The following is a 14,011-nucleotide window of genomic DNA, read 5'->3' on the forward strand; positions in this document are numbered from 1 at the left end:
GTAGATGATTTCCATTGAGATCTAGCGTTTGTAATGCTCTAGATGAACTTGAAACTGAAGAAGATGAAGTACCAGCAGATGAAGAACCTGCAGTTCGTGGAACCAGGACCTTGGCTGATGTTTATGCAAGGTGCAATGTGGCTATGTTAGAACCTAAAACGTATGCTGAAGCTACTGGATCAGATGCTTGGAAGAATGCTATGCAGAAGGAGATTTCCATGATTGAGAAGAACAACACATGGAGGTTAGTTGAAAGACTTGAAAACATGAGAATTATTCAGGTAAAATGGATTTATAAATTAAAACTCAATCCGAATGGTACAATCCATAAACACAAGGCTAGGCTCGTGGCAAAAGGATTTGCACAGTAGCAAGGGGTGGATTACACTGATACATTTGCTCCGGTAGCAAGACATGACACTATAAGGATGATCATAGCCATGGCGGCCCAATTTAGTTGGAAAATTTTCCAACTTGATGTCAAATCTACCTTCCTAAATGGCTGCTTGGAAGAGGAGATTTTTGTGGACCAACCCGAAGGCTACTAAGTGAAGGGTGAAGAAAGCAAGGTGTACATGCTGGAGAAGGCATTGTATGGTCTAAAATAGGCACCTAGGGCCTGGTATAGCCGCATAAACGATTACCTTAACAGCCTAGGCTATGTAAGAAGTCCAAATGAACATATCCTTTATGTTAAAGAAGCTGAAGGTGATTTAATTGTTGTGTCATTGTATGTGGATGACCTGCTGATGACAGGGAGCAATTCGGACCAATTGAAGATGTTTAAGCAATCCATGCAATCTTAATTTGAGATGACAGATTTGGGGGAGATGTCATATTTTCTTGGTATGCAGATTTTTCAGTCCAAAAGTGGAATATTTGTGCATCAGGAAAAGTATGCAAATGAAATCCTCATAAAGTTTGGGATGGAGAATTGTAAACTTGCAGATACACCCTTAGTCTCTAACCTGAAGCTGAGCAAAAATGATGGTGAAAAAGGAGTGGATGAGAGTATGTTTAGAGGTCTGGTAGGATGCTTGCTGTACTTGACAGCCACACGTCCACACCTGATGTTTGCAGTGAGTTACCTCTCCAGATTTATGAGTTGTCCAAGTGAATCTCACTATAAGGCAGCAAAGAGGGTGTTAAGGTATGTGAAAGGAACTTCAAACCTGGGCATTTGGTTTAAGAGAGTAGAAAAATTGTTTCTGTAGGGATACACAGACAGTGACTGGGTAGGTTCCTTAGATGACATGAAAAGTACCTCTGGGTATGTGTTTTACATCAATAAAGGTGCCATTGGTTGGTTGTCGAAGAAGCAAGACTCGGTGGCTAAGTCCATTGCAGAGGCAGGGTAAATTTCTGCCGTAGCAGCAGTGAACCAAGCTGCTTGGTTCAGAAAAATCCTATCTGATTTGAAGCAGGAACAAGTTAGGCCAACACCAATATTGTGTGATAATCAATCAGCAGTGGTAATGGCAAAGAATCTAGTTCTCCACGGTAGGACCAAACATATTAAGATTAAATTTCATGCAGTTAGGGAGGCTAAAAATGATGGGAAAGTGACTTTGATGCACTGCCGGGGTGTGGATCAGATTGCAGATATCATGACTAAGAGTTTGCCTAAAGCCAAGTTTGAGGAACTTAGACTCAAACTTGGTGTCTCCAGCAAATGCATCAAGGGGGAGTGTTGATGCAGTGATGCTTTGCTGGAAATGCATCAAATGCTCAAGTCTGCAGGATTATGTTTTTGGAAAATGCATAATGTTTCATGCAGCAATGGCTTATCGTGCATGGGAGAGTTTTTGTGTAATTGGTTATCTTGTTGTTTATGTTGGAGTTGTCGACTACTTCAGCATTAATGGTTTTGGGTTTTTCCATGTACAACCGCTGTAGGATTTCTTTTAAGTTACTAATTCCTTTTTGGGTTGGGCTTAGGAATAGGAATCCTTGTAAAACTAGGTTTAATCTCTTAAACCTAGTATATAAACATACTTTTCTCTTGTTATGTGTGAGAGAGCAATTCATTCATTGTAAACGAGAGAGGTGAGGCATATTGTAATAATATTTACTCAGCTGGACGTAGCCCACATTGGGTGAACCAGGGTAAATCGCGCGTATTATTTTCTTTATTTACTGTTTGATTTGTTTTACTATTATATTTTGTTCTTGTTGTTGTCTCTATTTCGTTCAGTTTAAAGGGTATTTAAGTAAGTTAATTAGAAGTAAGTTTACTGTAATGTTAGTGTTGAAATTTGAATTTGAAAGCTGTAACTTCTGCTGTAGTTGGTGTAATTAGTAGAGAGTGGATATGAGTTATATATGGTCTTTTTTAATAAAAAGTTCAGAACCTTTTTGTAAACATTTGGGGTGCTCTCTCTCTCTCTCTCTCTCTCTCTCTTAATGTTCTTCGGCTGAAACCAACAGATACAACGGAATTTGCTAAAATAAGTATGAAGAAAAGCCATGACAAGAGTAGACTGAAACTTGTTGTGTTGAAACTTTGTGGTGACTTTATGTAGGAGGATGAAGGCACTTGAAGATGACCATTAAGTTTTATAAGTCCAGCTTATGGCCAATAAAAAATGGTTCAAGCTTGGCGACATGGCAATCGAAGTATGGAGGGAGGTTGATAAATCAAGCAGCAGAAGCGGAGAAATTCAAGGAAAATGGATGGTCAGCAGATAACAGACCCTATAATAACTTCCTACAGTTATTTGATTTTGCTATAAGATTGTTCAAATTCCAATAGAATTCATCCAAACATGACGTGAAAAGAACGGTAGAAAATTAAAGCAATTACGAAAAGCAAGATTTAGCTAAATTTTCACACACGTCCGGAGACTTTCGTGTAGGTTTTTGAGTCTGGTTATGCTAAGAGAAAGAAGGTTAACATGCATGAAAGAGAGTTGAAAAGAGAGAAATTTTTCAGTTCATGTCTGCTCTGTTTTCGTTCATTAACAGGGGAATATAAACACAAGTTTCTTCACTGTTACAACCACTCTACAGTGAGAACTTTTTGCAAATACAATGCATTCTAAACAACCCTAACTAATACAAATTTACAATGACATATATTCGCCTTAATCACCGGCTGTCGTCACCTAAAAACATCACATAATACATTCAAAAAAATCAACCAAAATCCAGCATTGACAGACAGCCTTTACCATACTCTAACTTGGCTCCAAAAATACAAACTTGAATTGCAAATCAGTTTCCAGCAAAATATCACTCTTTAACATTTCGATAGTCCCAAATTGGTTGCCCATAAAATATAGGTAGGAGAGACTTTCGAAAGTCTTAATTAATGGTTCCAACTTCCCAAATGGTAAATGTAAGGTAACATTTCTTTATTTCAAATGTCAAATTTCAACTCAGAAATTTGTTGATGCCAATTGTCCTACCATTTGTTTACTTTATAGGAAAAACACAAGGATGCAACAACTGCTCCAAAGTCTATTGCAAACCCAGTTGTCATCACTATAAACTGCCAATTAATTTCCGTGGAATCTGGAGCTGAAGGCAGTGAGTTGCTGAAATTAAGAATTGAATCTTCAAAGGATAGAATATACATTATCTAATGCGAGCCTGAAAGAGAACGGCTAAAACAAGGTGAACCCTGGCAGATTTGGCACTTGGTAGTCAAGTATTGCAAAAAATTCAATCGGCAAATTTATTGATATCAAGAAAAACAATGTTGACAGTGTTGAAACCACAACCAAAACACACACAATAATAAAAGTAAAAAAGGTAAAGAAGGCACATGAGTTACGTTGGTGCATTCCAATAAACGAACTATATTCAACATTCAAATATAGTATTTTTATTGAGATCATAAAGCTGCAGCAAATACAAGGTAGTTGACGGTAGTTCACTCTTGCTCTCTGTTTTCTTCTCTCCTTAGGTTTTTCACTATTACAAAATACATGTAATAGAAAACCTAATCCCATTTGGGTTTACTAGATCTAACCCAACCCGGCCCCAAATATTAGCAAATTATGAGCCATATCCAACAGAGAACAGTGCTTCCATTGGAAATAAATTTATATATGTAACTGAACTTGAAGAAATAGTAAATTGAGGTGACTTTTTATATAGAATGGTGTAAAAAAAAACTAATGGAAACGTTCTCTTCTTTTGGCGCCCGATAGAATTGATTTAGGAGCCGCAACAAATGGTTAATTCGGCATGGCCTGGCAACTGAAAACTACAAAATGCCAAGTACGAGTGAAAATAAGTTGAAGAAATTGAAAATTCCAGAAGTCAATTTCATGGTTCCAAGATGTATCAAGGAGTAAAATACTTGAATTTAAATTTGAGCATTGTTTTGACAAAGGAGGGTCACGTAATCCTTCATTACCTGGGAAAAAAGATGCTGATCGCTCTGACATTAGCCAGGAGCCAATACCATATGGATACCAATAAAATTTGCAGTAATGGATAACAAGAAAAACGATGTTGCTAGTTGAACTTTCATTGGAAACACACAATTGAAACTTGAAGAAATGATAATGCCCGTCTGGTGACTTTATATAGAATGGCGTATATACATGAACCTTCACGTAATAATTTGTGCATAGGCGTTCCTTAACTGTTTGTTGGTCGACATCGAAATGTTTCATCTTTCAACTTTAATTTGTTTTGGCATGTTTTATCATCTACAATATTCTGGGCTTCTTGGTGACTAGAAAACAAAACACACAATAATTTGAGAGACGCGAAACACCATTTTTACTCCAAACATAATCCAAACTTTCTCATACAATATGTGATGAATATGGTCAGAAATTGTATAAGCCACAGACCAATTTCAATGTTCACATAGTTTTTGTAGTATACACTCGGTATTTAAGCCACCCTTTCAACATCTTTTTTTCATCCAAATGAACAATCTATCACATCAGAATTTGCTTAATCATCATATGAAATCGGATTTATTTGAGGTTTGACTAGGTTTTTTTTCTTAATCAACCATCTTTTCCACACAAGACTCAAGAAACGTATAGTTAAAATTAATGACAAGAATTAAGTTTTGTTCTTGCTAATTTGTCGAACCTTATGTTCACATAAGGATTATCATTCTTTTGCTATCAGTAGCATCTTATTGTGTGTTCTGAAATCTTGAAACTTATGTCGCTGAGTATGGAGGGGATTAGGCTGGCAAGAATGAATGATGTCTCGTCCTTAAGGACGATAAATTGCTCCCTATTTTTAAGGATGGTTAGGTTAACCCACATCTCATTTGGTGATCCAGTTTTTCGCATCATCAATAGGATTATGTTTGATTAATTGATCTCAGATAACTATCACATGAATAGCGAATATAGTAGAAAATCAAGAAGTGGGGAGATGGATAGACAAGACAGATAGTCCTAAGGAGGATAACTAAGATGGTTAAGAGATAAAAGTGTCAAATTAATAAGGAAAACCAAAAGTTTATTCCATAAAGCCCAAAACTATAATGCAAGAGGCTTTATTTCTGAGCTCATGAAATCAAATCATAAAAAACATAGAATTCTAATAATTTTTAATCCTCTAAAAAGCAATAACAAATGAAATCCTGATCTTAATTAAACAATAAACATGAAATAAAGGACTTATACATGAAACAGAACTCCAAATTATAAACTAATATGCTTCATTTTACCTGACAAATTTCACCTTATACTTGCTGATGCAATCGTCATACCATTTGTTTACCTTCTTGGAAAACATCAGGGGTGCAACAACGGCTCCAAAGCCTACCGCGAAACCAATTGCCATCATTATAAACAGCCAATCAATTTCACTGTTTGGTGAAGCTGGTGGTGGAGGTGGTAACATGCTGGAGTTTGTGCAATCAGTTGTCAAAGGTGGCCCACATAATCCTTTATTGCCTTCAAAAGAAGTTGATAAAAATGATTGGAGTTGAGTCCCTGTCGGGATCTTTCCAACGAAGTGATTATACGACACATTCAAGAACGACAGGAAATTTAGGCTTGCAAGCTGTGCAGGGATTACCCCGGTCAGGTTGTTCACTGAGAGGTCCAAGGACTCTAGTTGTCTCATGTTTTCTACAGGTGATGGGAGTGGGCCTGTGAAAGCATTGTAAGACAAGTTGAGAATATGGAGTGATTTTAATAGCCCTATCTCTGCTGGTATTGGCCCTTGAAAATTATTGCATGACAAGTCAATGGAGGTAAATACAGTTAGGATCTTCACTAGCTCCATCTGTAGACCTTTGCTGGTAACTGTCACTTCATCCTGGTAGTATAATGAGCTTAGTGCCAGGATCTCAAACTGGAGGTGTTTGAGCTCTGATTGGGCACTGTCAGCCATCATTGCCACCCAGGTCGTCAAGTATTTTTGAGGTAGTCTTCCACTAAATCTGTTGGAAGCTAGGTCGAAAATTTGAAGCATTGGCCAGGAGCCTTTCAACTCTGGACAATCAATTTCCCCGTGAAATTTGTTGGATCGTAGAACTAGGATGTGCAAACTGAAGACATTGTTTAACCAGCACGGAAATGTGTCGCTGAATTGGTTGTTCCCAATATTTAAAATCTCCAGCTTTGCACAATTGGCCAGAGATTTTGGAACCATTCCTTCTAGCTGATTATCACTCAGATCGACCGTTTGTAGTGTACAATTTTCAGGAAATGTACCAGAAATAATGCCATGAAGACTATTTCTCCTCAAGTTCAGTACACCAAGCTTATAGCTGCTTTCAATTAAACACGGCGGTATCCTGCCACTTAAATTATTGTCTGATAAGTCAAGAACTTGAAGAAATGTAGCATTACATATTGATTCAGGGATAACTCCAGTAAGGCTATTGTCTGAAAGGGAAAAAAACACAGTGATAGAGAGGAAATTACCGATGTCAGCTGGAATTGAAGTGAAAGAGTTATTTGAGTAATCCACATACACAGCATTTGGTGGTAGTTTTGGTATCTTTCCTTGAAGAAGGTTGGAATGTAAGTCAAGAGCACTCAGGTCAGAAACAGAATAAGGTTCTTGCAGACCCACCAGGAGATTATATGAGAAATTTAGATTTATGAGTTTCCCATTACCAACTGCCCAAATCCAGTTAGGTATTTCCCCAGAAATTTTGTTGTCGGAAAGATCTAACTGATATAAGTTCGATTGGTTCTTTAGATTAGGAATTACGTTCAGGTTGCAAGAGGCCAATTTCAATGTGCTAATCTGGGGAGGGAAAGAACCGCTACTACTAGAATTTACTGCCAAGCTGTTGTACGAAAGATCAAGGCTAGTTAGATTACCAAGCTTTTGAAGCATATCTTGCTGTACAGTGCCATTTAACTTGTTGGAAGAAAGTAAGAGGATATGACGGTTTTTAAGTTCAAAAATTGACATAGGAATAGGCCCTTCTAATCTATTGCCACTCAAATCTAGGGTATCCAACTGAGAGGAGGAGGCATCTAAAATTCAGGAATTGGCCCCTGAATCGGTTGTTGGCAAGCAGAAGCTTCTGCAATGATGGGATTGCAAACAGAGACGAGGGAATACTACCATTAAGGGAGTTGAACCTCAAGGTCAAAATAAGAAAGATTCTGAAGCTGTTCCCAACTGGATGGGATCGCATCAGTCAACAGATTATTAGAGAGATCTAGGTAAGTGAGATTTTGGACATGTGAAAGGATGGATGGACCACTGAAAGTTAGATGACAGGTCCAATAAACATTGGGTGAGGTAGCCATTGAAGTGGGAATTGTCCTGTAAAATTGCAATGATAGCCCATTCTTGACAAATTTTTGAGGTTGCCTACAGAATCTGGTAGTGTCCCTGAGAAATTTGTGTCATGGAGCACCAGGGACTGAAGAGAAAGATTCTGAGGAAAGTCTGGCAAAAAACCCTGAAGAAACTCTTTATGAAAGTCGAGAGTCTCTAGTGTGTTATCTGGAATAATTTCTCTGGAACTGCTCCATACAAGCCGCAATTACTGAGACTCAAAGAGGTCAAATTGAGGAAATCAGCCAAAAATTCTGGAACGGGAACGAAGGTTATTACTGTCCAAATTAATTGCTGAGAGTGGCAGCAGATTTGTGAGGAAGAATCTATAGGGCCTGAAAGAAAACAGAAGATAAGCCAAAACACTCAGATTAGGCAGCGAAATGATATGCTGGGCACCATTCTTTCCAGAGGTGATATATTTACACCATCAAGATACAGTTCTCTGAGCTCTGTGGATTTTGAACCAGCACTCTTAAGTTTGGGTTCTCGAGTTCAAAGAGAGATCTCCACGAAGGTAAGACTTGCAAATCAAGTGTAACAACTTTGTCAGCCTGAAATGAACTGGGAATCTGTCCTGCGAAGCCAGCATTAGAAAGATTCAGTAAGTCAAGTTTGTGAGATTGGCCAACCTGGACGGAATTTGAATTGCATTGAATCATTATAAGCCAAATTTAGGCTACTCAGATTCTGAAGAGCGAATAGACCAGTCGCATTCTCATCCACGGAGACTGATTCATTGCTCAAGTTGAGACAATAACATGTCCAGCCTCATCACAATCCACACCACCCAATTACAACAATCTGTGTTTTGATCCCACTGCGCCAGATTTACAGATGAAGTAGAATTGAACACGAGGCTGTTCTTCATTTGGAGTAACAACGATTGCTGACTGCTCTGACATTGCCAGAAACCAAAACCATATGGTGCCAAGAAAATTGCTAAAAGGAGCACCAAGAAAAGCCTGAATAAGAGTAGACTTCCATTGATAACAATAAATAAAAAGTACGTTCAATTTTCCTTGTCAGAATTTCTCTAAAACTCTCACCTGTAATGATAGATTTAAACTTGAAGAATGATAAAAACTTGTTATATGACGTATATAGGAGGGTACACAGTCAATCACATTAATACGAACTTACAGTTCCTTTGACCGCGAGCATGGTGACCATGAAGACTAAAAATTCAACGGTCCCTAAGGTTTGCTTAGTCAAACTGGTGGCCCTTTTCCACGAAATTTAAGTATGTTTGCCGCACACATACTGATGGATTCACAATAAAATTTCCAGGAAAAGGGTCATGAATGTGACTAAATAGGTTTGATAAATTTCTCCATATAATTTTCTACTTGTGTGTTTATTCTAAAGATTCATTCCTCTTTTTCCCTCTTGTGTGCGAAAGACTTGTGAGCAGTACCCTAAGGTTCTGGTTTTTGAAGTCAAACCAGGAAATCAAACCACCACTAGGAGTTTCCCAGACTTTAATCTTTGATGTGGAGTGGAGGGGGGGCAACTCAGAGACTTCAAAGGTCGATGCTGTTTGCTGCCAGAGATAAACAAACTGACGAGGAATTGGAGGAATGGTACAGGGTGGATAAGATTTTATTGGATGAAATTTTTGCTCTTCATAGTAATTTAGTTTAAGAATATTTGGCTGTGGCCTAGATGGTCAAAATCCAGCTTACTCAGTGATCTTGTGTTCGAGTCTCACTAAGTGGACAGTTTACATAAAGCTGATCTGGACACCGAGTCACCAAAAAAAAAATATAGTGTATTAATTTTTCTTTGACCATACTTCTGTTGAAGTATTTTTGTTTTAAAGTTCTTTATATCATTTAATTTATTTATGAATTCAAAGTTTCTTCTATTTGCTAATTGATTAAAATAATAGAGATTTATTTATTGTTAAGAGTCTTTCTCTACTTTTCCATATTGAGTATATATAATGAAGACTTTTGTGTAATAGGACAAAGAATGAGTAGGTAAGGTCGTCAAAGTAAACGGCCTATTATATTATCATGCAATCCTTAATTTTGAAGTTGTTTATTTCATTATTAAGATATACCTTCCTCTACTTTCTATATTGAATATGTCAAGAGTCAAGACTTTAGTTTAATACGAAAAAAAAGAATCAGTACGTAAGATTCGTCAAAGTAAATAGCTTATTATCTCCATCTAGTAATGTAAATCAATTAACATGTGTAATTTATTATTAACATTTATTTTTTTTTTTTTTTTGGTAACTAGATATCTGGACTAACTTTTACACACATAAACTAATTTTCGAGATTATTAAACACCTTAAAAACTTAAATGACTAAGGTTGCGTTTGTTTCGGTATTTAACACTTTTGAAAAAAGTTTTCTGACAAAAGTTGGTGGAGTTGTATTTAAATTTTCTGAAAAAGTGTTTGCATTTGGTGGAGACTTGTTTATTTATTATAATATCAATAGATGTGTCAGAAAAAAATTGTTTGCATTTAATAATGTGCTGCGCGCCTGCGCCTTGTGTGTCACCTTATTCCCACGCCACTCGCGCCATCGGTTAGCTGAACGCAGGGGTGTTTTTGATAATTATTGAACTTTTCAATTCATATTTAAATAATATTAATTAGTTGTTTGGTAATTTTTATGGGTTTAATTAAAAACAATTTCTCCTAGTTGTTCAACTACTAATATATATTTAAAAATACAACATTAATATATATCTAAATTAATAATACAAAGCTATTAATAATCATCCCTCAAAATGACTGTACCCCAATATTCAGTTATCAATACGAAGACAGTAAATATAAAAATATCTTATATGTCAACAGAATCAATAAAGACTAACAACCGAAAATAAGTTCAACAACAAAGTCCTAAACCGTCATCTACGGACGACGGATATCATTATAAACCCAATATTCCCTGTTCGCATGTGACATGTTCACCATAAGCGACGCCACTTGGGTTGGCAATTAAGTACTTCACAGCATCCAAATATACTTGCGGTGGAAGTTGCATACTTTCCAAAATTGATTGACAATTTTCCATGGATATCGATCCGTCCAACCACTTGTGTTCTCTTGGGTCCCATCACCGCCACTGCGAGTTGATGCCGCAGATCCATAGTTATTGGAAATAGCTTGCGCCAACTGAGTCATCGCACCCAAAAATGGGTTTCCCTCCTCGTCTCTCCTTCTCCTCCTCCTATTTACGGATCTGCTATCTCCAGACCTATTAGATCGTTTTTAGTTGATCTATCTGGATAGGATCGAAGTCATCTTCATTCATGTTTGCCTCGATGGGTACGGAAAAACACGCGGTGGATGCGCAGGTTCAGATGCAGATGTGAAAGCAAATTGCCAGTTGCATTTTCTTTCGAATATGACCTCATTAACTCTCTATCAACGAGTCCTTTATGTAGGAATTGCTGCGCACCAGGGCTTTGCTGTTATTGAAAAACAAACATACACATTAATTGTATTTACCCAAAACAAAAAGTGCATACCGACTACTGCGTTATAAGAATTGGAAAAAAGAAAAGGGACGTACCTTTATAATTTTCCCTATCTCTTTGAGACATGTTGGAGTTTGGGACTCGTGATCAACCAAACCCCGTATGTCCTATTAGCTTACGCCAAGACCTGTATGTTGATCGCAAGCATTGGTACTTAGAAGCCAACTGTGCACTTCCAATTTCTTCTGCGCTACATTTGTAATTGTTCACTAATTCTCCTATGGTCAGAAGCTCTTATTGCAGTAGTGGGTTGTTTTCACCGCTCAGCCAACAGTTCTAAGAACCTATGGGGAGTTCAGCAGTCCATTAAACGGACTCACTCATCTAATAATAGTAGGGTGAGAAGAACAATCATGATTGAAATATGAGATAACAATTATGATACATATCAATATAAACATATGCAACATATAACATATAAACAAAACATACAAAAAAATTACCTCGTTTGACCCAACACTGCTTTCAACAGAAAGTACGGGGGACACGGTCAAGGTAGCCAACAAGGTCTTTTGTGTATCCCAATTCCGAATAAACGTCGACCTGTCTTCTGGCGTCGAAAGTATTGATCAATTCTGCGATGGTGGGCTGAGTGACATGTACAATTGTTCATGGCATTGTAAGTAACTATTGCGATGAACTTGCAGTTATCAACCTACAAATGATTAATACATAAGTTAGACAAATCATCACCTCTTCAAACCATTGATTAGTTTGCTAGAAGAATAGAAACGGACTGACTTTCCAGCCTTTAAATTAACTCTGCATATAGAAATTTGGATTAGCTGTCCTGCATACGAACCTGGACTGACTTTCCAGCCTTTAAGTCCTGGACATTCTCAAGCAATGTATCATAGTCAGTGCAGCGTGGATCTGTTCCAAGTAAGAGAAAATATCTGAACCAACATCAACACTGTGTGCTCCTCTCAGCTCCTAGATTAGACTTTGATGATGAATTCCAGCATCATCTTATTTGCAAGCATCAATTTGCAATAAAATAATCTACAAATTCTTTATTCATAAGGCACAAAATGCAAAAAGGAAATGGGTCAGAGTTAGAGAAACAGCCAAGGTTAATACTTTCAAATTATTATGCTCACCTAACAAATAAACCAAGATTTCGTCATAATTAAATCAGACAATAAATGATTATAAAGACCATATACATTCTCCAATCTTGTGAAGAAATTATCAGCTTTCCATAACTGACACTGCGGGCTACCTCCCTATTCAAAAATAGACATTAAGTGTTTCTTAAAATGTTGAGGCTTCTGACTTTAGCTCAATGGTAGGACTAAGTTAAAAAATTGTTGTCAAAGATTCAACAAAATTCTAAATGTTGCCTCACAAAATAAACAACAGCCATCTTAGAGAGCAAAAACGTTTCTGTGCATTAATGGTTGACAATTTAGGTATATGATCACACAGAGAATAGCTCTCTGTAAAAGTTAGATAAGACTAAATTAATTGTTATGCAAACAATTCTTGACACAGAACTAAACTACAACAAATTACTCAACCATCACAAACCATTCATAAATTCCCACATTACCAACCACCCATCAAAATTGAAACTTTCCAAACAAGTCCTCTGTCAAACCATATAACACAATCACAAGAACATACTACACCAAAATTCCACCATATTCACAACACATTCTGCAAAACGACGTCCCTACCGTTTCCAGAACACAAAAAACACAACTGGGTTTTAAGTTTCACTGCATCATACAATAAAAATTGCCATTTTTTTTTCAGTTTCATTTCATTAGGGTACAAAATAGTAATATGTAAAGCTTAGAAATTGAAAAAATAAAAATCAAAATAAATTCTGAAAGTGGAAGGTACCAACAAATCAGTGATGCATTTGATTGAAAGTTGAAACTGAGAATTGTTCAAAGAGTAGCCCTAATTTGCGCAGGGTGGTGATGAGAGCCGTTTTATATATCCTGCGCCTCTTTCTTACAACTACGCTTTCTCGCTGTCCACCCGTGCTCTTGATGACTCAGAAAACGACTCGTTGAAGGATTAGAAACCAACAATGCTTTGGTGGAGAATAGTGGAGTAAATGATGAGATTTCAGGAAATGAAAGCTTTGTAGCGCTGGGCGAGAAGGAGGAAGAGAAGATGTTCAGTGTGCTTCAATATTCGTTGATGGACTGAGTGAGAAGAGAAGTCACGGGTGTATGTAGAGAAGATGTCAGGTGTTGGGAAAAATAAATGCGAAAAACTCAACGGTCAAAAAATACTGAGTTGCATTTGATGGAATCTGAACCAAACAAAGTGTTTACTGTACCCTTTATTGAGAAACTCATTGACAAGTTTTTTAATACCGAAACAAACGCAGCCTAAGTAAACCACAATATTATTGTGATAGGTAGCCCCATGGTTTTAAACTCAAGAACTTAAGGAAGAGAACAAAAATTATTGACCATCAAAACAACTTCTTGGGGTTTATTATTAACATTCCTTCCTCCACATTTCTTTATTTATTAGTAAATAGGTTCTTTGATTAGTATGGAATGGGATGTGAACATTCAATTGTCTTTGGGGCATCCAATCCTTTGTTGGAAGCATCGAGTAATCTTTGTCGTTAGGGTAGGAGCATAGAAGATGCTAGTGTCACGACTAACCACGATGGAGAATAAAAGTCTATTCTATTGTGAAATGAATGAATTCTAAGACTAGCTAGTTTTATATATGAATTTTACAAATAGATTCAACGGTCTAGATTCATACATATCTATTAGGAAAATGATAGAGTTATCAAAAAGTG

At 37.0% G+C, this 14,011-nt stretch overlaps 1 protein-coding gene across 1 annotated transcript; it reads right to left on the bottom strand.

The window, feature by feature from the left end:
* Positions 1–4,162: 4,162 nt before the first annotated feature.
* On the bottom strand, positions 4,163–7,464 carry LOC116138749 (receptor-like protein 33). Its single transcript, XM_031424434.1, has 2 exons — positions 5,651–7,464; positions 4,163–4,203 (listed from the first exon to the last, which is right to left on the bottom strand). Exons 1-2 carry the CDS (start codon positions 7,354–7,356, stop codon positions 4,182–4,184), a joined length of 1,728 nt encoding a protein of 575 aa, XP_031280294.1. The 5' UTR covers positions 7,357–7,464; the 3' UTR covers positions 4,163–4,181.
* Between the last annotated feature and the right edge of the window lie 6,547 nt (positions 7,465–14,011).

The sequence above is a fragment of the Pistacia vera genome, unplaced genomic scaffold, assembly GCF_008641045.1.
Source record: "Pistacia vera cultivar Batoury unplaced genomic scaffold, PisVer_v2 Contig343, whole genome shotgun sequence".
Lineage (NCBI taxonomy): Eukaryota > Viridiplantae > Streptophyta > Magnoliopsida > Sapindales > Anacardiaceae > Pistacia > Pistacia vera.

Bases quoted from the DNA above. Each gene is read 5' to 3' on its own strand.
- LOC116138749 (XM_031424434.1), bottom strand. From the start codon at position 7,356: ATGTCAATTTTTGAACTTAAAAACCGTCATATCCTCTTACTTTCTTCC. The intron at 4,204-5,650 runs GTAAAATGAAGC...TGTAGTTTTCAG, and splicing joins TATAAGGTGAAATTTGTCAG to TTGCCAGGCCATGCCGAATT.